This window comes from Canis lupus, chromosome 2 (genome assembly GCF_048164855.1).
Source record: "Canis lupus baileyi chromosome 2, mCanLup2.hap1, whole genome shotgun sequence".
Taxonomy (NCBI): Eukaryota; Metazoa; Chordata; class Mammalia; order Carnivora; family Canidae; genus Canis; species Canis lupus.
In genome coordinates, this window is record NC_132839.1 from 50178971 (window position 1) to 50204953 (window position 25983).

At 41.2% G+C, this 25983-nt stretch overlaps 1 protein-coding gene across 5 annotated transcripts in view; it reads right to left on the reverse strand.

Moving 5' to 3' along the window:
- SV2B (synaptic vesicle glycoprotein 2B) overlaps positions 1-25983 on the reverse strand; it is a 173394-nt gene that overhangs the window by 10334 nt on the left and 137077 nt on the right. For all 5 annotated transcript variants that reach the window (XM_072798814.1, XM_072798792.1, XM_072798832.1 and 2 more), the window contains 6 exons: positions 25498-25631; positions 24091-24180; positions 18268-18378; positions 17399-17487; positions 15957-16121; positions 1946-2079 (listed from right to left, as the gene is read on the reverse strand). In XM_072798814.1, coding sequence (XP_072654915.1) covers positions 1946-2079; positions 15957-16121; positions 17399-17487; positions 18268-18378; positions 24091-24180; positions 25498-25631 — 723 coding nt within the window. The remainder of the gene's footprint in view (positions 1-1945; positions 2080-15956; positions 16122-17398; positions 17488-18267; positions 18379-24090; positions 24181-25497; positions 25632-25983) is intronic.

The following is a 25983-nucleotide window of genomic DNA, read 5'->3' on the forward strand; positions in this document are numbered from 1 at the left end:
CTTGCTCTCTCTCTTTCTAATAAATAAATAAAATCTTTTTAAAAATAAAGATTAGATAAAATTTTTAAAAAAGAAAAGTAAAAACATTTGCTCAGTAGTTTCCAGGGTGGGGAGCAAGGGAGATGAATATGGAGAGCACAGAGCAGAGAAAATACTCTATATAGCATAATAATGGTGAATATATGCCATTATACATTTGTCCATGCCCAAAGAATGTCTAACATTCTTTACAATGAACCCTCCTGTAACCTCTGGACTTGGGATGATTATTATGTGTCAGTGTAGGTTCATCAGTGGTAACCAATACACCACTCTATTGGGGAGATGTTGATTGATAATGGGGAAGACTAGGAAAGGACAGGAGTTCTAAGGAAATCTTTGTACCTTCTTTCTAATGAAATTAGAAATCTAACACATCTCCAAAAAATCAAGTCTTAAAAAAATAGAAGCTATTTGCTTTAGACCTAGTTCCCAAGTCTTCCAACACCTTCTAACACCAACTCTTCAAGCAGAAAGCATGTCTAAGTGGGCTCTCAGAAAATCTGGGTTTCAGGAACTGGCTCTACCACTGACCCTCTCTAACCTTTCTTAAACCTCCTCCTACAAAATTAGAAAAGTACACCTGGTTCTCTCCATCACTTCCCAGCACTGACATTTCATGACTACAGGTGTTTGCAAAAATCCCCACATGAGAGTATGCAAACCACAAGGCAACATTAAAACTTGAAAGAAGAAACTAAAAGATGCCTCAGGTTTTAATGACAAAGGAAGTGTATAGCACTCATTTTTTTTTTTAAGTTCAGCCTAAAAAAAATTTAGGAAGGTACATCTCATAATAGATCATTTAGAGACTGAAGGGTATGTGGAGGCCAGATATTGAACCTCTTGAAGCTGACCTCATGGAAGAAGATGTTTTTGCATAAACCATGGTGGTGAGGTCTTGGAGAAAATACTGATATTGGCATGGTAAATGGAGTACAGTGGAGAGATCACAGACTTTACAACCAAGCAACTGAGGAATGAGTCCAAGCTCCCTCAGCTTGCTAGCTGTGGCCTTAGGCAAGAGCTAGCTATAAAATGGGAATAATTGGGATGCCTGGGTGGCTCAGCAGTTAAGCGCCTGCCTTCCAGCTCAGGGCGTGATCCTGATCAAGTCCCACATGGGCTCCCTGCATGGAGCCTGCTTCTCTCTCTGTCTATGTCTCTGCCTCTGTGTGTGTGTGTGTGTCTCTCATAATAAATAAATAAAATCTTTAAAAAATGGGAATAATTGTGCATTTCTCACTGGAGACAATGTAAATGAAGCCCCTGGAAAAGCTCAGGGTAGTCTCCTCATGTCCCAACTCCACTCTGTATGTTATTAATATATGATGGTAGTAAACGTAACAAAGAATGATAGAATGGTGGAACTTTGTGAATATTTTTTTAATCATCGAAGCCCGAAAGGTACCTTTTAAAAATATTCTTATTGTCTCGTTTTATGCACAAGGCTTGAGAAGATACAATTTTCCCTTTTCCTTTATTATTGTGAGAACATGAGCCTTGAAGTTTGCAAAACTCAAATTATGTGAGGTCTTCAAGAATGCACTCCACGCATAAAATGCTGCCCTCCTGGAATGCTTAGTTTTCATCTGCGTCATATTTTGTTCCTACCAAAGATCTGAAGCACATATAGCATCAGTCTCATTGAGATCAGAGCACTCATCCAGAACTTTTGTTTCCACTTCACATGTGGTAAAACATGAAGACAAATTAAATGCATTGGTAAGGACTGGGCAACTAATCTGTGCCATACTTGGGCTAGAACTCATTTCTCCAACCTAACACTCAGTAGTCATATCTGTGTATACCTTGATACTCCTAAAGCTTATGACTGAGCACTTTGCTTCTTACATAAGACCAGTCCACCCTTGATACTGTGCACCCACACCACCCATGTTCTCACCTGTGTTATAGAAGACAGTCGATTCAATAGTGCAATTTTTGAAATAGGTATCAGTAGATGTAACATCTTCAAAATAGCACTCATCAAAGAATGTGTCCTCAAAGAGCACATGTTTAAAGTACATCTTTGTGAACCTGTGGAAAAGACATTAGTCCCTGAGTAATTCAGCCAGGAAGAGAAAAGACTTGAGACCAAAATGGAAAGCACAGGAAGGCAGAAAAAGGAGAACTTCAAACCAAAAGGTGCTGAAACATTATTTTCCAAGGTTAGTTCCCTATTCCTTAGCTGATGTTTATAAAGGAGGGAGGGCAGCAGGAATGTGGAAGCTGGTATCCAGTCTGGGTAGATACCGGGGTGTTATGAAGCAGCCTGGTGATTCCCAAGTGCAGTCATGGACCTTCTGTATCAGACTCATCGAGATACGGACTAGTGTGAAATGAAAATACTGATAACATGGCACATTATGAGGAGCTTTAAAAACATGCAGGTCTGGGGTATCTTGGTGACTCAGTTGGTTAAGCGCCTGCCTTTGGCTCAGGTCATGATCTATCCCAGGGCCCCACTTTAGGCTTCTTACTCAGCAGGGAGTCTGCTTCTTCCTCTCCCTCTACCCCTCCCTCCCCCCACTTATGCATGTTCTCTCAAATAAATAAATAAATAAATAAATAAATAAATAAAATCTTTTTTAAAAAAATCCAGTTCCCTCAGCTGGTCTTAATAGGTTTGGAAGCAATAGATTTGTGAGGGGCTAAGAATCTTCGTTTTAAAAATTTCCCCCAACAAAGATTTGGAGGGACAGGCACTTTCATTCATATGGTTGGTAGAATAAAATTGGTGCAGCCTCTTGGGGGAGCAATTTTGCAAAATTTCAAACACGCAATCTCTTTGCCCTAGAAATACCACCTCTAAGAATTTATCTTACCTAAGCTTGCTCACGCATCCAAAGAGATACATTCACCAATGCTTGTTGCAAAATTTCTGGCAGCAAGAATTGATTACTAGATGGATGATGAGTAGGTAGACAGACAGACAGACAGACACCACCCAGTGGAATAGCATGTGATTGTTACAGTTTTTAGGTAGTTTATATACCTTAATATGGAACAATTCTCAAGGTATATTGTTAACTGAAAAAAAAATCAAATGCAATACAGTGTTTCTAGCCTGTGACCATTCATATAAGATATGCCTCCAAATGCATAGAATACACACAAGAAACTGGTGGATGTGGTTGGCCCTGGAGAGGTCCAATGGGAGTTGGGAATGAGATAAACTTAATTTTTCCTTTATATCAAGCATACATATTACTTTTTCACTTAATAATAAAACAGATGAAAGCATCTAGGGGACTTTGAGGTGCATCCACATTTGAGAGCCACTGCTGTACTCCAACTCCTACATGAACTTAATAGGAAAAAAAACAATATTGCATTCAGAAACATATACCAACATATGTTAACATCATCCTCTGCTGGACCTTTACCAAGCTTGGTCAAACTTGAAACTAGAAACCTTGGATATGTTTTCATTTGTGGAGAATTACAACTCATTCATTTGTCTATCCATTTATTTATACACTCAGTCTTCAGCAAAACTTACTTACATGGTATTAGGTGCTATGAATACAGAGAGGAAAGATATGGTTCCTGCCCTTAAGTCTAATTGGAAAAAAAAAAACAAGCAGACAACAATATAGTGGGAATCACTGTGATAGACGCAGCACAGGCTATTCCTTTTCAGGGCAATCATATTATTCATCCCATGACCTCAGATGATGATCAGTTTCCCTTTCCATTTATGTTATATTATATTCTGCTAACAACCCTAATCTAGAGCCACCTGTCACGAATTTCTGCAAACAGACCCCCACCACACCCAGTAAAAAGGCCTGAGCAAGTGTTTCTCAAAGAGAGATCCCCAGAACACTTGTATCAGAACAAAACAGAATGTTGTTTAAAAAAGATGCAGTTTCCTATATTCCTAGACCTCTTGAACCATAATCACCAGAGGCAGATGTCAGATTATTTAAAACATGTGAGAGTCACTGGTCTAGATTAGTCAAATTATTTTATATAACTTTTCATAGGGTCAAATTTGCTACAGACTTTTAAACAGGGGCCTCCAAAGGCTATCACTGGACTCTTCATATCTCCATGGAGATTGGTAAGCCTTGTATTACAGGAAGATGCCTTCAATTTCAAAATTAATGTAATTTGTGTGCTGAATATGTTTACTCAGGAAAGCTATTCCTGGATTCTGTCTCAGGTCTTTGCCTTTCTTAATATATCCTTCTCTTTAATATAGTAATAGGCTGCTGATGTGGCCCCCAGATATATTTTAATGTTCTTCCAAGAGTGAGTGAGGGAGCAGAGCCATAAATCATAATGGGCCTGACGCAAGCAGACCTTAAAATGTATCTTCAAGTGAGTTATAAAAAGCCAAAGTTATAAGGAAAGAGATAAAAGGAGAAAGGACCAAGGCATATTTTATGAGTCTTTATATAAATCATCCCCTATCTCTCATTTATACACTGAAATGGTCCAAGATTCTTCACTCAGAAGAGTTCAAAGGCTGAAAGAAAAGTTAGTGCAAGTATCTTCTGGAACATGTTCTATTAGAAAACAGGAGCCATTGGCAATCCAGAATCTATGGCAGAATTATTACTACAAATACTTTATGTTAGTCACCCTCATGGCTGATGGTCAGTCCACCAGATGGTCTAAACTATGCCAAAAATTGTATCCGTTTAGTCACTGTGTTTTACTTTATGGCATCCTCAAGAAGCTCAGTCTAATGAAAGAGATAATCAAGGAAACTGGTCGTTAAGATTTGGTGTGATAATTATCAAGATAGGGGTATGTTTCAAGATCAGTTCAAAGGGGGCACTTGTGATCTGGTTGGGAAAAGCATGAGGTGACCCATTCTGAAGGACAAATAGAGGCTATCCAAGAGAAGACATGGAGGACATGCAGTCCAGGCAGAGGAAACAGCATGTGCAAAGACATGGAGTTGTATTACATAGACCCTTTAACTGTGTTTTCAAAAAATTGAGAAGTAGAAAATTCTCTTTTAGATAAATTAATTCACCTTGTGGGGAGAAAACAAACAAAGGGTACAGTTCTCCAAAGCTTCCATATACATATCTTACTACAATAAACCTTCCAGCCACAGCAAAATGAAATAGAATGCTTTGGAAAATAACTGGAATTCTAGTCTCTCACACATTATCTCATGTCAGGTCCTAATCTGAGGTAAAGCAGAGCATAAAGAAGAGGATCATTTGCTTCAGAAAATATATGCTAGAGCGTGCCTAATTTTCTTAAAGAGATAAGGAAAGTGGTAGTCTTGCCTGATATTCCATATAACTTGTTAAATTCTCCAATGTGGTCATAAGGCCTTTCTCCCACCTCTGATACCACTCTCCAGAAACCAAAGAATGGAGACCAACTTTCAGAGCTTAAGCACCAAGAGATCTCAGGCAAGTCTTTTCTCCTCTCTAGGTTGACACTAGAAAAAATCTTTAAAATAGAGGTATTGAGGAGGAGTTTTTTTTCCAGCTCTGTATAGTTCTATAAATGAGGAGCGCCTTAACTGTCTGTTGCCTAAAAAGAAATAAAAGAGGGGATCCCTGGGTGGCTCAGCAGTTTGGCACCTGCCTTCGGCCCAGGGCGTGATCCTGGAGTCCCAGGATCAAGTCCCACAACAGGCTTCCTGCATGAAGCCTGCTTCTCCTCTATCTGTGTCTCTGCCTCTCTCTCTCTCTGTGTGTCTCTCATGAATAAATAAATAAAATCTTAAAAAAAAAAAAGAAATAAAAGAGTGGACTGAGGATATGACCATCTTTTTTCTCCAAATTGTGAAAATATTATATCATGGAGAATAAGTATTCATGGAAATACTGGTTCCAATGTCAATCTAATAGACTCTCTAAGAACATACATTATTTTGCCTTGGTGAATCTGCCAGTAAACCCAATTTCCTTTCTTCCCTTTCTTTTACACTCAGGCTCCCTGAGGAGGGAGCAAGGTCTCATCCTGTTCCTTTGACAAAGATCCTAGCACATGACAGCCTTTGTAAATAAAATCTTAAGCAAGAATTATAAAAACAAAAAAAAATTTTTTTAAAGAATTATAAAAATGGAATTTAGGAAAAAAGAGAAATAATAAAGAGAAAAGCAATTATTGACTTGCAAGAGGAAAAAAGTAGAACAACTTCATATGTAAATATTGTTGTAAACATCCTAAATGAAACATTAATTTAAACATGCCAAAATCTGGAAAAAACACAAAATTCCTTCACCTGGTAAATGGATAAAATTATAGTAGTACATTCAGACCATGGAATAGTAAGTACTCTGTCATAAAATAAACTGCTGAATGTGCAACAATATGGATAGATCTCAAGCACACAATGCTAAGTGAAAAAAATAGGATTAAAAGGCTTCAATGTTGTAGGATTCCATTTATGTGACAGAGAGATCACTGGTTGCTAGGGACTGGAGGTGGAGTAAGGGTTGATAAAAAGTGGCATAGGAAATCTGGGGAATAATGGTATCTAGATTGTGGTGGTTACATGACCATATGCACTTGGCAAACTCAGAATTATACTATAAGAACGGTGAATTTTACTATATATAAATTACACTCCAATTAAAAGGAAGTCGCAGGCAGCCCGGGGGCCTCAGGGGTTTAGTGCCACCTTCAGCCCAGGGTGTGATCCTGGGTACCCGGGATCGAGTCCCACGTCGGTCTCCCAACATGGAGCCTGCTTCTCCCTCTGCCTGTGTCTCTGACTCTCTCTCTCTCTCTCAAGAATAAATAAATAAAACCTTTAAAAATAAATAAATAAATAAATAAATAAATAAATAAATAAATAAATAAATGGAAGTCCCAACAAATTTCTATGGTAATAAACCAAAAAAACCCAAAGTTCGAATACTAACTAGATTGATTCAAAACTCCCACACCCTGTAAATGCTTAGCAAAAGAGATGTACCCATTCCTAAAAAGGTCTCTATTGTCCTACATATCTGACTTTCAACCAAGATTACAATACACACAAAGAAGTAAGAGTAAAACAGCATTATGTTAAAACAATATTTTTTAAAACGGGTATAAATACGATATCATTGCTGGAACTATTAGGAAATTTAATATAACTTTAACATAATGCCTTACTGGAAAAGGTGAATAACATGCGTGCATTATAGAGAATTCTAGCACAGAAATGCAAACTATTAGAAAGAGTCGACTAGAAATGCTAGAAATTTCTTAAAGCAGTAAAACAAATTAAGAATACCTTTGATGAACTCACCAGTAGACTCATCATATTCAAGGAAAGAACTACCTGGCTGGTATATAATTCAAGAGCAGTTATCAAAACTATGACATAAAGAGAAAGAGAAAGGGGAAATCCAGAAAAGAGTAACCAAAGACTTTGGGAAACTATCAAACAATCGAACTTAAGTGTGATTGGAATTTAAGAATTAAAAGAGAGAGAAAATTTGGCATAAGACATTTTGAAAGAGCACTTGGGTATCTCAGTCAGTTAAGTAGCCAACTTTTGATTTTGGCTGGGGTCATGATCTCTGGGTCATGAAGTCAAACCCCATATTGGGCTCTGTGCTATGTGGAATCTTCTTGAGATTCTCAATCCCTCACCCTCTGACCCTCCCACTGATGCTCTCTCCCTCTCTCAAATAAATAAATCTTTTTTAAAAATAGCATTTGATACTTAAAATGCACTTCTAAATAATTTGTGAGATGAAGAGTAAATATTACTGGAAAATATAAAATATATATTAGTAAGTATAAAAAGTTGTTTGATGCAACTAAAGCAAAATTGAAATGAAATGTACCTAATTAAATTCATTAACTTTTTTTTAAAAAAATCAAGAAATACAATAAAGAAACTAATGAGACATAAAAAAGTAAATCCTAAGAAGAAATTATTAAAGAAAGGAATATTATTATTTAAATATAAAATATGCAAAACTCCAGTAAGACTGATTATAAAATAAGACCAAAAGCACATGAGTAGTATTAACAATAAAAAGGGAGGATTCATTATTGCAAATCTAATAAAAACTTAAAAGTCATAAAACAATGTTATGGACTTTGTGACAATATATCTAAAGCTTAAAAGAAATAATTTTACAAAAGAAAAATGAGCATACCTGAATATATTAATGCCATTTAAAAAATAAGTTGGTAATCAAAATCTGTTGCCTTGATTAATGGCAAGCTGATATAGTTATAAAGACTAGCTTTACCAAACCTTTAAGAAAACAACTACCTCTATCCTATACAGTTTGTTTTGAAAAAGACCAGGGAGAGGGACAGAGAGAGAGAGGCAGAAGCAGACTCCCTGCTGAGTAGGGAGCCCAATGAAGGGCTTGATCCCAGGACCCTGGGATCACAACCTGAGCCTAAGGCAGAGGCTTAACTGACTGAGGGACCCAAGCACCCTCTTCCTTTACTTTCTAAAGATGATGATTCAAAAACATACAGCAGATGTCATACTTAAGAGGGAGACACCAAAAGCACCCTCTGATGTCAAGATACCTGTTAGCACTGCTCGTATCCATCAACTGAATGGGAGATCCTAATCAATGCAGCACAATGAGAAAAGAACACAAATACCAAGGTAAGAAAGGAGGAAACAAGACTATCATTAATTTTTTTCAGTGTGTGTGCCACATACAAGAGCTAGGCAAATCTACCAAGAAGCTATCAAAATTAATGGAGGGTTGGGCCAACGTGTTAGAGCCCAAAAAATCATGTTTAAGGGAAAAAAGGAAGAATAGGAAGAAAAGAAAGGAGGAGAACCACAAGAGAGAAAAGAGAGGAAGAGGAGAAAGTAAGGGCCCCACTCACAACAGCAGCAGGAGCAATGACGCATCAGCAATAAACCTCACAAAATACATATGAGATCAATTTTTTTAAAGTAGGCCCCATGCCCAGCGTGTAGCCCAATGAGGGACTTGAATTCATGACCCTGAGATGGAGACCTGAGCTGAAATCAAGTGTCGGACACTTAACCAACTGAGTCACCCAGGTGGTCCCATATGGAAACTTATAGAGAACGTTATAAACCATTATCAAAGAATGACTAAGTAAACAGAGAAAAATACCACATGCAATGATTGGGAGATCCTGATGTCCCCCAATGAATCCAGACATTCTATGTCATTCCAATCAAAATCCCAACAAGCTATTTTCAATGGAATTTTATAACTTGATCCTAAAATTTGTCTGGAAAAGCACAGGGGCTAAACCACCCAAGAAAAATGTAAAGAATGAAGTGAAAGAACCTAATCCTCCTGGAAACACAACAAAACAATAAAGTTACAGCAAAGAAGTCAGTATGGTAAAGAGAGAGAAATGGTTACTGCTTCTCTCTGTTTGGCTCCATGTCTGTTAGAACCATGGAACCAAACAGAGTGCACAGAAACACAGTAATACAGACAAGAAATCTTGACTTACCATAAAAGCGTTACTACTTGTCAATAAAGAAAAGATGGGCAATTTTACAAACACGAAAACAATTGGCTATTCACATGGGGGGATAATCAAATTATTCCTGTCTCTTAGAGGCCACACCCAGGTAAGTTAAGGCCTTGAATGTGAAAGAAGCTTTAAAGAAGAGAAACAAATGGAAAATGACTTTATGACTTCAAACATGAAGGATTTCTTCAATAACCTTAAAAGGAAATGTGACAAACTTGGCATTAAAATATGAAGTATCTGCCCTTTCTTGGGGACTACTGAAGCGAAATAAAAAAGCAAGCTACAAACTGTCAGAGCCATGAGGAGCCTGGGGAGGCATGACTACTAACATGGATGTGGTGGCCTGGAAGTGATCTTGGAAGAGAGAAAGAATAGGAGGTAAAAGGAAATCTGAGTGGGGCGCCTAGGTGACTCAGGTGATTAAGTGTCTGCCTTCGGCTCAGCCCATGCTGGGCTCCCTGCTTAGCAGAGAGTCTGCTTTTCCCTCTGCCTCTACCCCTCCCTGCCCCTGCTCATGCTCTCTCTCTCTCTGTCAAACACATAAACAAAATCTTTAAAAAAAGGAAATCCAAGTGGAGTACAGACTTTACTGAGGTGTCCTGATATTGGTTTATTAATTGTAACCAACGTGCAATAGTAATATAAGCTGTTATAACAAAAGAAACAAGGTGCAAGATATTCAGAAACTCTCTACACTACCTTTGCAATTTTTCTGTGAAACTAGAACTGTTCTAAAATTACAATCTTATTTAAAAAAACACAGAAAAATTTCAAACATATCATTGACACTTGATTTTATACATAAGTTTAAAGAACTCATGTACTATAGACTGGATGTTTGCGTCTCCCTCAAAGATACATATGATGAAACCTAATCCTCAATGTGATAGTCTTAAGAGGTAGGGCCTTGGGGAGGAGTTAGGTCATGAGGGTAGTGAATGGGATTAATGCCTCTATAAAAAGGGCCCCAGAGAGCCCCCTCCTGCATTTCTTCACATGGACACGCAGCAAACAGACGTCCATCTATGAACCAGGAAGAGGGTCCTTACCAGATACGGAATCTACCTGTGCCTTAATCTCAGACTTCCAGCCTCCAGAACTAGGAGAAATAAATTTCTGTTGTTTATAAGCCACCCAGTCTGTGGTATTTTGTTATAGCAGCCAGAAGAGACTAAGGCATTATGCAAATTAATATGAAAATGAATATCCAATAAATAAACAAAGTCCATGAACAGGTATAGAAGAAGAAACCCAAAGAGCCAAGAAACACAGGAAAAGATAATCTCACCAGGATGGGAAAAATATAAGTTAAAAGACAAAGAAATACCATGTCACACTCCTCAATCTCACAAACCAAGAATGGGCCCAGTAGTAGAGAGAGGCGTGCTCAGTCTGCTAAGTGGGAAGTATAGTTAGTACAAGGCTCGTGGAGACTAATGTGGCAGAGAAGCTGAAGATGTGAACATCCTTCTGTCTGGCAATTCCACCTCTTAGTATCAGGCTAGAAGATTTCCCCCATCAGAACACTCATTGCAGTATTATATGTAACACCCAAGAATTGCAAGTGACTTATATGTCTATCCAAAGAAGAACAGACAAACACACGATGGAATACTCACGTAATGACATTTCAGTGAATGAAAGTGAATTATGTAGCTACGTTAACCAACAGAAAGAATCTTCCAAACCCTGATTTTACACCAAAAAAAGTTGTGAAATTTATAGTATAATTATACATTTGCATACATAAGATGGTATAATATTTATCTAACCTTTAAATCATGCAAAAGAACACTGTACAATGTTTATAGATACAGAAATACATGGGAAAAGTGTAAAAACACGAATGTAAAACACCCGATTTATTAACAATGGTGATCATCACCGCTTTGGGAGGGAAAGGAATTGCATTGAGGGTCACAGAGTGAGAAATGTTTAATCTATTTTGAAATCTGAAGTCTAGCACAGCTTATGGTTTTATAAAGCTAGATGCTCTGAATCGGGTTGTTTGCATTATTCTCTATTCTCCACCTCCTTGATGTACTCCACAATGGAATATAAAAGAGAAGAAAGGAGACAAAACAGTGATTATTTGCAGAAGATGGGATCATACAACAATCACAAAGGGAAACTCTTAGGACTAATTAAAAAGCTTAGGTACCAAGTAAACACTTCCAAATCAATAGGATTTCTATTTATTTGCAATAACCTCTGTCAATATTTGATGGAGAGGAAGCAACCCAATTTTCAGTGGTGGAGGAAGTTATAAAATATCCCGGAAGAGTCTCCACAAAGAACTCTGCAGGACCTGTATTAAATGGAGAGATTTAATCAACTCTGAAGCAGGAGGTATGTTATCTATCGATATTACGGCTTTCAGATGTGGAATCGGAGGCTGACACAGGTCAGATAGCTCAGCTAGTCTCCAACCCATGAAGCCTAAAACCCAGTCCCTCAAGCTACTTCCTCAGACTGGGAAGCCAGAAGGTGCTTTTACACATTTCCCACTCTGGGCAGCTTCATGGAAATTCATGGCCTTGAAACAGACCCAGGGCAGCTGAAGAAAATTCTTCTTTCTGCCTCACTCAAAGGAGATTTGCAGTGTGAGTAATGCCTCAGTGTGATGTTTGAAACCAGCCTTCTTCTCTTTTCTGCCAAGCCACCCTCATTTCAGAGTACCATCCCCTGACCTACTATAAGAACTCATGAGAGCTTTTCTCCAATTTCCTTCCCCTTGGCTGACTTGTATCATACTCTTCCCCCATCTTAACCCTCTCAGAAAGGAGCCCTGCCCAGCAGGAGTCTTCCCAAGCAGAGAGGGTAATTAATTAATTAGTTTACGCATGCTCTCATATCCTGCTTTCAATTAACAGCACAAGAAGCCTAGCCTGATGTTTTGGCTTGGGGCTTAGAATATCAGTTTTTTTTCTCTTGCTTTTCTTGCATTTTCCAAAAACATACAAGTTCTAGAGCAAAAGCAGTATGAGAGTTCAGAGCCACCTGGTCCCATTAGATGCCCAGGAAGCCTGCAGGACGGTGCTTGGGGAATAAGCGCAAACTAATCTGTATATTTTCATTTTTTCTTGGGGCCAAAGGGATTGTTTTAAAGCAGGATGAAGTTTGGATTTTTTTTTTTTTTAAGATTTTATTTATTTAATCAATAGGCAGAGGGAGAAGCAGGCTCCCTGCAGGGAGCCAGATGCGGGACTCGATTGCGGGACTCGATTCCAGGACCCCGGGATCACGACTTGAGTCAAAGGCAGATGCTCAACCACTGAGCCACCCAGGCGCCCCTAAGTTCAGATTTCAAGAAGTTTTCCTTTATTGACAAAGCCTGTGGGTAAAGTTTGAAGCCCTACTTACACAAAAGTCATCTTCCCCCGTGTGCAATAGTCAATGAGGTAAACAATTTCTATTTAAATTTTAAATTAGTCAGTGTGGATAAAGTCAGAGGAGGAATACAAGGCATGTATGGAGACATGCGCCACCCAAGCTCAAGTCCAGCAGTTAACTCTCCAAAGAGGGTCAGGGTTTACAAAGATATGGTGCTTTCTAGCCCATGATCAGCAGGTGGCAGCATAACTCAAGAAAAGAAACCAAATTCCTTCATTTCTTAGGTAAATTTCAAGGTTCCTAATCCTACAAAAGAGGAAAACACCCTTTTTATTCAATTTGCTGAGGGTAAAAATGATGGGTTTCACATGATAGTGATGGTGCTTTTAGGATCCACTGGTTAAGAAATGTAAATGAGGGGTGCTTGGAAGTTTGGTTGGTTAGGCGTCCAGCTCTTGATTTCAGCTCAGGTCATGACCTCGGGATTGTGAGATCCGGCTCCCAGTTAGGCTACGTGCTGGGTGTGAAGCCTGCTTAGGATTCTCTCTCTGCCCCTCTTGTGCTCTCTTTCTCTCCCTCTCTCTCTCTCAAAAAAAAAAAAACATATAAATGACAAGTTAAAATTAACTCACTGCAACTTCTGAAGGAATTTATATTGTAATAGCTACACAGAAACATTCACATGCTCTTGAAACATAGAAACATGGCAACATATCTGTGCATGCAGAATATCCTCACCCACTCTCAGACAATCCTTGGCATGCCTCTGCATTCCCAGACCCTTGGTAATAACTGTATGGTCCCGGAGGGGGTTCTGGGTCCACACAAGACCTCCACTTTCAAGAACCCTTGCTTCTTCCCACTCCCACTCAGAAGCTTAATGAAAGCTTCCAGAGGCTGAGAAAGGTTAGAAGAACAGAATGAGAAATGCCTGGGTGGCTCAGCAATTGAGCGCCTGCCTTCAGCTCAGGGCATGATCCCGGGGTCCAGGGATCAAGTCCTGCATCAGGCTTCCTGCATGGAGCCTGCTTCTCCCTCTCCTTGTGTCTCTGCTTCTCTCTCCCTCATGAATAAATACATAAAATCGTTTTTTAAAAAAACAGAGTGAATCAGAAGTTCCCATTTTTTATGTAGCTAAGTCTAAAAACTACAAAACCAACCTGTTGCAAACTATGAAGGCGCTGGCATAGGGATGAACTTTTTAATGCAGAAGATACTATGTAACACAGGGCCTCTGTGGGAACAGAAAGTTTCCTGGTGAAACGATATCTGGTTTTTATGGCAGCCACATTTATGATCATGAGCTTCATTATCAATGTCATACTATCATTACTATTACTAATACCACAAGAGAGTACCAGTGAACATTGGAAACTTCATGCATGAGGTCTCTTACTGAATTCATCTCTGGAGAGAATGGTGTCATGTCATGGGTGACATCTGGCCATACATAACGTCCCTTCATTTTCAACATTTCCAAAGCATTCTTATAAAGCAAGGGTAACGTTTTTTCCTTGGCAATGCTACCACAAGATCTCCTGATTTATACCAAAGATCCCTGAGAGTGAGAAATCCCAGGGTAACCACTGCCCACCCCTACTAGCTCAAGATGCCATCCCTGAACTGAATGAAGTGCAGACAAAGGGGCTGTGTGCATACATGGGCATGTGAATGTGTAGATGTTTGTGATTGGGCTTCTTCATTAAAAAGAAAAAAAAATCATATGAAAGTCTAAATTCCTTGTCTATTCATGTTTGGTCCTAACCTTCCTCCCCAGAGGTCTCATATTTGCAGAAATGATATTGCCCCCTTTCCTCTCTCTCATCCTGAATAACAGTGAATGTCTGCTCAGGTGTGGCCTGTAAGAGCGACATGGACTAGCAGCCAGCAGAAGACATCCTCCAGACTGAGGATCCTCTCCTGATGTGGCTGATAGTCACGGGCCAGGCCACTTCACTTAGACACAGAAGTGGGCATAGGGGTCATGGGAGACCATGCACTGCAGGGGAGAATTCATGGTGTTAATTCTTGTACGGAGGTGGAAAATGTGGGGCAGTTTATATCATTGACGCTGAACTACCTGGGCCATGGTATTTCCAATGCTGTCATGCATCCTGACTTGATAAGCTTGCTAAGTACAATTCAAGAAGGGGAACAGGAGTAGATGTTCAGCTTGGTGAATAATGTGGCCTGGGGTCAACTTTATTTTTTTTTAATAATAAATTTATTTTTTATTGGTGTTCAACTTGCCAACATACAGAATAACACCCAGTGCTTATCCCGTCAAGTGCCCCCCTCAGTGCCCGTCACCCATTCACCCCCACCCCCCGCCCTCCTCCCCTTCCACCACCCCTAGTTAGTTTCCCAGAGTTAGGAGTCTTTATTTTCTGTCTCCCTTTCTGATATTTCCCACACATTTCTTCTTGGGGTCAACTTTAATGTGTTGTCCTGACCCATGTGGGGGCTTTCAGAGGACAGCTTCAAGGAGGCATTCTTAAAGCCCAGCGATGGGACTGCCCACCTAGTTGGTCCCAGGAATAGGAAGAGAAGTGTAAGTGATTGAGGAGTCAGCCCCACAAAGATGTGGGTGGGTCTCTTCCAATACACCACTGATTTTGCCCCCAAGGGACAACACTCTTGATGGCAATGGGCCATGCTGACCAACCCTTGGAGGTAATATTGGGTGAAATAACATAAGACAATACCACATTAGCCTCTAGATTTGCTTCTAGAGAAGCTTTAAAAATCAAAGAAAAAGCTAAAAAACCAGGCAGTAGATTGGTATAGGGAGCTCAACTCTCTGGGCCCTCTTTCTTTTTTTTTTTTTTTTTTTTTTTTCTTTTTTTTTTCTGGGCCCTCTTTCTAGGCAGACACTGATAAGAAGCCACAGCCCTGTGCATATCTCCATTAAAGGTATGAGGTCTCAGGAAACATGGTCTGATTGCCTCTCCTCAGTCAAATGTCTCCATCCTTGGATGAATCAGCTCTAGCCAGGTGATGAGGGATGAGTGGAGCCTCAGTAGGCCTCGTTGTGTTTCTGAGATTCTACAACAGTCTTGGGGCTCATTCACTTGGCATATTGAATTCTCTTTCCAATGGACCCTCTCCCAAGAAATAATCCCCACAGACTGCTCTCCTGATCTGGGGAAAGCCTATGGTCTCTCACTTACTTGTCATTCACAAGTTTCCCACGTTGGTGAACCTGATTCTCCATCGTAAAGTTGATGGTGGCACCATACACGTGCTCACCATAAAACACCTTCATTTTGGACTTGTATTCTTCATCCTGAAAATACCGGATCATATCAGGGAACCAAACTGTCAGTCCGTAGTAGCTGAAATAAAGAAGACAGAATATTCAAGCAGCAACATGATTTATTCTTTCATGATCACAGTCTATATCCCTAATCTGATGTAAATCCAGCTCATTTTAAATGTATGACTATGGTTCATTATTAGAAATTAAGACATTAGGGCTATACTATCACTCATTATATGAACAGATCTAAGGGAAAAAATCATGACTATCCCCATAGATGCTGAGAAGGCATTTGATTTTTTTTTTAATTTTTTTCCTGATTTAAAAAATATAGATTTGGAATTGGTGGGCACTCCTTAGCATGTAAGAAAATACATATCTCAAAGGTAGAATCATACTTCATGTGGAAATAGTAAGGACAGTCCCACTAACGTCAGGGATAAGACCCAGACACAGGTGATGGGAAACCAAGCGATTTCACAGATGGAAGTTTAAAATCTTGTTGACAGTTCCTTGTTGATAATAGTAATTAATTGAGCACTTATTAAGTGCCAGAAACTATAGCAAGCATGTTCTTTATACAATAAATAGCCTCATAATGCTGTAAGTGACTTAAGTGGCATAAAGAAGGTCATGATATTTGGAAGTGCATGAAATGAGATGGGTGAGAACCTGCCAGTTAAGAGAGGAGCCAGCTAATCACCATTCCTATTATATTCGATTTTCCGTATTGTAGGGCACAGTACTGCAGAGTCTCACTGTTCTATCCCATAGCCACAACACAACTGAAGGCTGCCTACATAGCCCTCATTCCCCACTCACTTCTGGAGAACAGAAACTAGATTTTGTTTGGGTACCAACCCTCAGGAAAGCTAATGGTATTTTTAGCTCAGATGCAAATCCTGATTAGTTTGAAATCACCGGGAAATTATAACCCCTTCACCAGTGATTAGTTTGGCACTAGGTGTGTGACACACATCTGGGTAATAGAAAAACTGCTGATGTGGGGGCATGGGGTGGGGGTGCTCCTGAGAAAGCTTTCCTTGCTATTACTAAAAGAAGCTCAGAGAGGCAGCCTCTTCCTCCTTGGGACATTTTCCCACATTGACAGGGTGCCAAGAAGAGTACAGGCATCTGTCAAACACCAGGAGATCTAGCCTGGGGCTGAAACCCCACATGGAGCCTGCCTTTCTATGGAATTCTTGTTACAAAGGATAAGACATGTGGGTTGCCTGTTACTTGCAGCCCAAAGCATCCAAACTCTATGAGTTAGAACTAATTGTAATCTCTGCTTTACAGATGAGGCGCTGGAGGCATAGGGAAATTAATGGAGTTAAGTGAGATAGAATTTACCTTAGAGCCATGGTGAACCAGATCACAGCCAGAATCAGTGTGTTCATCCTGTAGGGCCCCATCACACAGTACAGAGCATTATCCCAGACCTGCAACCCACAGAAGGGTTATTAAAGCAAGAGACTTGAGACTTGAAAGCTCATTTCTAGGATTTTCTGATAAATTTCCTAGGACCCCCATGAGAGAATGGACAACTGTGATCTCCCAGAGGCAGGAATTCTGTTCAAATAACAAAGCTTCTTCTTTTCTTACTGCCTGGCCTTGGCCTCCAACATAACAGTCCCGGGGCATCTTCCCTGGGAACACAATAATCCATCATTAAAAGCACTGGGTTGAGATTTTGAGACACTGGATAAACTTGAGTAGTGAGCTCTGCTTCTTGCCTCTGGAAATAGGTGATATTCCTAACATTTAATAACCATGAAACCATTCATTGGCTGCCTCAGTGCCCAAAAGCTGAGTTGCCTAAAGGAGTCACTTCTAGGGAAATGACCTTGCCCTTCACAGACACCTTCTCAGAAACCACCAACACACCTCAAAGGGCCATCTATTTCACTCATTACTTTCTTCCTACGGATTATGTAGAGAGAAGGATGTTTAAGAGTAGACACTTCACCTGCATTCAAAATTTCTGCCTTGGGAAGGAAGAGCAAAGAAAAGAAATGAAGGTTTAGAGAGTTTGTGGCTCAAGTCACACAACGAATAAGAAGCAGGCACAAGCTGTGTCCCAAGCATCCCCATCCAAGGCACTTCCTCCTATCACACTGCCTTGGGTTGATGGGGGTGTTTAGGGTCTTTATCCTTCATCCACCAAAGTTACAGATTTCTAGACATCCTCTCTCTCATCTCTCACATGTACCCAATCATACCTGCTTGAAAGTGGTCTTGAACCTGACCAGCCAGCGCTGGTACCAAGTTCCTGTTGAACTTTGGATCTCAATGAATTCATCCATTTGCTTGGGAGTTTTGATGTGGGAAACCTGCAAAACAAAGATAGTCTAGGGAATCTTAACCCCACTCTGTGTCAGACTTTTCAATGTTTAGTTTAATGTAACTGAGTTTCTATTACTTATCAAGGGCTACAGGAACCTTGAATGACCCTCTAGTTCAGTGATTCTTAACCAAAGATGTATATGGCCTCTCTTTGGGATCTTGCTCGGAGAGATAAGTCCCACTGAAGACAAGATGAACCCACCTTTTCACCAGATCATGTTTTGAGAAATTTATATTCATCAGTCATAATATGCTGAATGCCCATGTACACGTGATTTGCCCACAGTAAAGTTCACTCCACCTTAAAATTCACCAAGTCTATCCATAATTGGTATTAACAATTAACATCACAGAAACAATGTAAACAATGGTGTGTATGTTAGACAAGGAGGTTGCTGTTTAAGTTTTTTTTTTTAAAGATTTGTATATTTGAGGGGGAGGTAAAGAGAGAGAGAGAGCTTGCAAGCAGGAGGAGGGGCTCAAGGAGAGGACAGATAGAGAATCCTCAAGCAGACTCCCTGCTTAGCACAGAGCTGGACACAAGCCTCAATCCCAGGACCTTGAGATCATGACCCAAGCTGAAATCAAGAGTTGGCTGATTCACCAACTAAGCCACCCATATGCCCTACTACTTAAGCTATTTTTAAAACACAGCAGAATAAGAGATATCATGTCCTCCTGGCTGTCTCTGGCTTTCCTAGTGGAAATCAAAGAAATGGGGAGTGAGGATAAGGTTATATGTCTCAGTGCTCTGCCGAAAGGACCCTGGAAAGTGTTGACTTGTCTAATGTCAGCAGGTAGCTCCAATGAGCAATTCTGACTCACAAAGACAGTGATTGTCAAGTTAAACAATGTTTAAAGCAATCAGTATATTCTGTAACTAACCATCATGTTAAGGAGATCCCCAACCACAGGTACACTTTTTTAGCCAAGTTAGCAAGATACATGCTTGCAGACATTCAGAGAAAAATAGAGGAGCACACTCAAAAAATTCAGAGTTTCCATCACCCCGTCCAACAAACTTTTGTCTAGGGAAAATTGTTTTAGTCATAGGAATGTCTCTATTGCCTTCTTCAGCCATATGAGATTGTGAGGAGAAGGGAAGAGATATGGAAATAAGGCTGGTAATCCACAGGAAAAGAAAGAGCTCCTGGGTGTGGACAACAGACTCATTAACTCTGAGCACTAGGACCAGAATGGCACGGCTATGCTTTTCTAACCTAGAAACGGTAGTTATTAAACTTTGGGGAGGGCTGCATGCCCCTTTGAGAATCTGGTGAAAGCATCAGTGTTCTTCCTAAAATTGGAGGTACATGAGCATGCTGAGAGCCTCCTGGGCATATCCTCCCATCTGCAGCTGTGCGCCCTTTGCAAATCTCTTTGCCTAGCTTTGACAAGGACACAGGAGAATGAATGCACAGACCCTGCAACAGAACTCTCAGCTGGAGCTGGGCTTCATGTTATCAGATACCCCCAGGGAGACCATGAACTCTCCAAAGCATCCAAAAGAAGCCAGAGGACAAGGCTGAAACCAAATCAGGAAGCATGTCAAAAATCATACTCCAAAGCATTAAGATATCCACTCAAATGCAATTTTTTTCCTTTCGTAGTTCCTAGGGAAAATAACATTCTATTCCCTAGGTATTTGGGAGTGAGTGTATTTGACAACCTCAAGCAAAATTGCTCTAGTTTACAATTAACTAAGATACTCGTCCTTGATTGGGTCTAAATCAGAAATATGGCCTGTGTTCACCCCAGCCCTGCAGAACATTCTATGGGGGACACTTGCCAGGTAGCAGTTCAGAAGCTTGTGAGGGAGCCAGCAAATGGGATGACTGAAATCTGGGACTTTGTAGGGGATGAAGAAATTTCCCTCACCTCTTCCAGCATCCCAGGCTGGGTCTGAAAATTAAACTGACAAAGGAGAAAAGCCTGAATAACAGGAGGAAAAGCCTACAAATTTTATTGAATTTTAACATGGACAAGGGAGCCTTCTGAAGAGAATGAAGGCTTGATGAAGTGACCAGGGCAGAAAGCTTTTGTCTCTTTTAGACCATGAAACAATAAATTTGTGAAGAATTGACAAGACAAAGGGGTGTGGGCTAAGAGTAGCAAATGGTGAAGAAGTAACTGGGAAGAAAGAAAGTTTGTCCCTCTACCAGGAAGAAGACTTTCTTATCATCAGAGATGGGTGGAGAGATCAAGAAGGCTGCGTAAACAGTCACTTCACACAGGAGATCTAAGACCTGTTCCAGAAGAAGGGTGAATGTGGAGAGGTCAGAGTAGCCTTCCTGCTTCTGTCACTGTTTCGAACTCCTTCAGCTTATGATATTCACTATGCCAAGGTGCCACATTTTGGGGTAGGTGTCCTGAACCCCAGCTGCTCAAAGATGAAGGTGAAGACCCTATCATCTGTTGCTCTCCGCCAGGCTTCCGAGTACATACATTCAAGGATGCATTCATTATTTATTAACAGCAAAGCAGTTAACCCCATGTAGCAGGAGTTCACTCCCCGACAGCCTCTGCTCTCTGACCAGTCAACACTTTCTGGTTGTTTCTTTCTTTTCTTTCCCTTGGCCCATCCACTCATCTATTTCTACCTAATTAATGTGATTACCAATGCTGAAGCCACAACCTTTCTGAATTTCTTTCTTGTTAGATGATTCTGATTCTGATTTTTATTCTTTCTGATTCTCTTTCCTATTAGATGAAAACTACTAAAAGCAGAGGTGATGCCTGAGAACGTATGGCTGGCATGCGGGTTGGGGTAAGAGAAACTGCCCACCTACGGTTCACATTCCTGCTGCAGGAGCCCTGCCTGAACTCTTCTTCCTCGGGATGCATATCCAACCCATGGGTGAGGGGCTCTAGTGCTGAAGTGAAAGGCTGAGCTTTTGCCTTTGCAAACTGGAGGCTTTACTGATTTCCAAGCTAAGTAAGACCTCATTCTTCAAAATCAGGCTGCTTAACAATAAACCTGTTGTGAGGAGAATGTGGGATCACTTTTCTAAAAAGGACTCCCAGTCTGGCAAGCCCACGCATTTGGTTTAGAAGTGGGTCTTCCAGAAGCAACAGACGGGGAAGCCACTGGGGGTGAGATGCTGCATGGCCACGTGGGTAAGAAGAAGGCCGGGAAGAGTTTACAGTCACTTTGGGCAGGTGGGGACAGACATACAAATGAGATGGAGAGCAATCATCCATCAGGACTCCTCCCAGGAGAGCTCTGGGTTTGCTTGGAATAGATACGCTAATAGTCTACTTGAGGGGCTCGGGAATGCCAGGGAGGAGCAGCAGCCCGCCCTGTGCCAGCTAAGGAAAATTCACTATTCCACAGGGAGGGCAGGGGAAAGAGGGAAAACTAGAAAGGAGGAGGAAAGGAGGGGGAATGGGACAGGGAGGAAGCTCCTCAAATTGTCATAAAGATTATTAAAGTCACAAATGCTTGGTATAAGTGAGATATGTCTGTGTGTTTGTGTCTTCATGTCTATGTGCGTGCATGTGTCTGTATTCATGTGTCTGTGTGTATGTGTGATGTGTGTGTCTGTGTGTCTGGATGTGCCTGTGTTTATGCGTCTGTATCTGTGTGTGTGTGCATGTTTCAGTATATATGCGTCTGTGTGTCTATACGCATGATGTTTGTGTCTGTGTGCGTGTGTGCATGTGTATCTGTATGTGTGTGTCTGTATACATGTGTCTGTGTGCCTATATGCATGATGTGTGTGAGTTTGGATCTGTGTGTCTGGATGTGTTCATGTGTCTTTGTGTCTGGATGTGTCTACGTGTCAACATGTGTGTTCCATACCAGATTGATGTGGCCCACAATCCAATGCAGCTGATGTGGATTCAGAGCCTTGAAGCAGAGACAGAAGACCATGAAGACGTCTCTTGGGAACAAGCAGGAGTTTGAAGGGCAATCTATGGAATGGGTAGGGGTGGGGATAGGACCGAGCCAAGCACACCCAAGCCCTGGTGTGGGGGGAGCCCGCGAACATCTGGTGCCCACACCTGCCGTCCAGCTGCAGCATTACAATCCACCAAGGACAGCAGTGGAGATAGGGAGCTTGGAAGAACCATCTACGCCCTTAACATCTTTCATCTGTTAGTTGTGCTTCTTAATAAATGTCAAAAGAAAGCACCGGTCCCATATTTTAGATATTTTTAGGAGCACTGGAATTGAGGGAAATAGGCAGTAAAATTTATTGCTTGAGTTAATTTAAGAAAAAATATGTCATAACGTTTTTGAATAATAGTTGACATCTATGTAGCCCCTACTCCAAGGCAAGCACTGGTTCAGGTACTTTATTCAATCCTTACCATGACCATATTTACAGCTATTATTATCCTTCTGTTCCCAATAAGGAAACTGAGGCAGAGGGAATAACTTGCCTAAGGCCACATAGCTAGAAAGTATCAAAACATAGTATCAAGTCCAAAACTTTGGACCAGACTGTCTGGCTCCAGGCTGTGGATTTTTAGCTGCCACATAATCCTGCCTGAGCATCAGGGCTTCCAAGCAACGGTTAACAAGGACAAGTGTCTTGTCCAAGATTGACAGCTGAGGCCAAAGAAGCAAAACAAGTGAATTGGAGTGGGAAGGGGTTAACACAGGAGGGCTTCCTAGTGGAAATGGATTTGAAGTCAGCCTGAAAGGAAGTTATGCAAAACAAGGACCCAAAGCAGGAATTCCTCCTTGGCCCCAGGGTTTGTGGAGGGAGGCAGGGCAGAGCACAGATCTTGGTAACTAACAGGACATCTTTATGGAAATTGTCACTCACTGGTTTTTCACTTTTTAAACTAGCAAGAAACAAAATTCAGGCTAAGAGCCAATGCTGGTAAGGGTGGAGAGAAATGGTTATCCTGCTGCTTATGGCACTGTAGACTGGCAAAACCCTATTGAAATGCAATCTGGCAATGTAACTCATGAGCTATAAAAATACTAGTGCTTTCTAAGCCAGTCATTTTATTTCTAGGAGTCTATCTTGGAAAACAAACCTAGAACATCAAGGGGAAGGAACTATGTGTGTTGCATAAAGGTTCACTGAAACAGTATTAATAGGAACTAGGTAATAAAACAGGGTAAATAAATTTCTAGTATTCGGGACATGTTTAGGAAGACTGTGTTAATGTTCCCAACTTTAATGTTTATTAAAATGATAATTATGAATGTCATGAGACAACATACAGAATGCTTATGAGTACTCTTTAAAAACATGTAGATGCAGGGGCGCCTGGGTGACTTGGTTGGTTAATCATCTGACTCTTGATTTCAGCTCAGGTCCTGATCTCAGGGTCTTGGGATCAAGCCCCGTGTGCTGAGCATGGAACCTGCTTAAGATTCTCTTTCTCTCCCTCTCCCTCTGCCCCTCCCACCCTGCTCGCACATACTCTCTCTCTCTGAAAAACAAACAAATATGTAGCTGTAAACATATATACATATGCTTATCCCCATATGAATACAGCTAATTTTTTCTTTCAGTGATTTTTTGAACAATTAGCAGTTAGAAGAAGGATATCTATCAAAATGAACAAATAATTATGACGCCATAATAGGAATGTCAGGGGTTTTATTCTCCCTTTGATACATTTCTTTGTCAGATTAATATAACATCATACTAATATAATAAAATTAATATTTTTAGCAAGCCAAAACAGTAAGGAGGGGAGGCCCCCTCTTGCTGGCATAGGTGCCACACACTCACCGTGAACACCTTCTCCGGGGCCCCTTTAGCCCTCATGTTGGTGTCATGGACTTGCTTGAGAATCATCCAGGCTTCATCGTGTTTGCCCATCTGGTTAAAGCAAGGAAAGAGGGATAAGAAATCCTTTGCTGATGAGGGGTGGAAACCCTGCACATCCAACCCGGAGTGTGAGGTGATTAGACATGAGTACACTGCCAACTAGGGCTTGTGAAAGAGCAGGACGAGTCTCTGTCCCCAGCCGATCTTGGAAGGATACTAACGTGGTGCCTCCACGGTGTAAACATGAGGCAGTTATTACATTATTACAGTGCTATTTCCACTACATAGTACAACCCTCCTAGTCCGAAGGTTGAATGACTGCTGGGTGGAAGCCATATTCTTCCCCAAAAGAGAAAGCAGAGAAACAACATGTAATGGATTGAATTGTGTCCCCACCCCCAGCCCCTGGTACCTTGGAATATGGCTCTATTTGGAAATAGGGTTACTGTAAATATAATTAAAATGAGATCATATGGGAGTAGGGGTGGGCACCTAATCTAGTTCAACTGGTGTCCTTATAAGAAGCCAGGAGAACGCCAGAGATGGCCCAGGCAGGAAGCATAGTGGTGCAGCCAAGAGCCAAGTAATTGCCAGCAAAGCACTGGAAGCTGGAAGAGGCAAAGGAGGACTCCCCCTACAGACTTCAGAGGGAACATGGCCCTGCTGATGCCTTGGTTTCCAGCCTCCAGAATTGTGACACAATTTCTGTTATCTGAAGCTACTCAGTTTGCAACTTAGTCCTTTGTCACAGCAGCCTTAGGAAACTAGTATACCACAAAGGGTAACTTTTGGGATATCCCTGGTTAAAAAAGCCTTCCTGCAGTGCCTGCCCCTGATCAATGGGACAAAAGGGAATTTGACAAGGATGGTCACTCTGTAGAAAGATCTAGAAGGAGACACAAAAGAGCCCTATTGCTCCCCTGCCAGCCGCCTCTGTCTGATCACTGCAGCCACAAGCAGCGCCACCCCCCGCCCCAGGTTGGAAAGACTCTTCTCAAGATACCAGGAGTGGCTTTCCCATGGGGAAGGGTCCTGGCTGGTCAAGAGTCCTGAAGGGCTTGGAGGCAACACAAGTTTTCCCCACAGATCTTATTGCAGCAAGTTGAAAAAAAAAAAAAATCTCACAGCTTTGAAGAGTTCCTAGAGAGGGTGGGTGCTGGAAGCAGCATCAGAGGGCCCCCCTCTGTCTCTGACAGTCTGTGAATCCAGGGTAGGCAGCCATCACAGATGGCAATGAAACCAGATGTAATGATGGGCCAGGTGGGTTGACATGGGGGTAGTTTGCAACATGCCAGTGGGAGAGGAGGTGGGGCCAAAGGGCTATTGCTCTCGCATAGGGGGTGGTGTGGGGTCAGGGGCCTGACTCACCTCTAGCAGGAACCTTGGACTCTCTGGCATGAATCTCAGGGCCACCATGGACACGGTACAGGGCAGAGCACAGATGATGACAAACACCCTCCAGCTGTGGAAGTGGTAATTGGTGCCCATGCTGAAGCCCCAGCCTGCGAAGACAGGGGATTTCTGACATTATCTTAGAGTAACCTTAAAGCACTGGTTCTCCAATGAGGGCATGAGAGCATCACCTGGGGAGCAAGTTAAAATGCAAACAAACAAACAATAAATAAATAAATAAATAAATAAATAAATAAATAAATAAATAAAATGCAAACCCTTGACTGCCCCGAAGCTTCTGATGCAGAAGTCTGGATAGGCACTGGCAATGTGCATCTCAAGAACCCCCCCAGGGTTGGCCAGGTCTGACATTCACAGGGCTTTGGGCAAGAGTACACATGGAGGCAGCATCCCATATTTCTCTATATTCATTAAACTTTAAGTTAATAAACTGTTAAATGA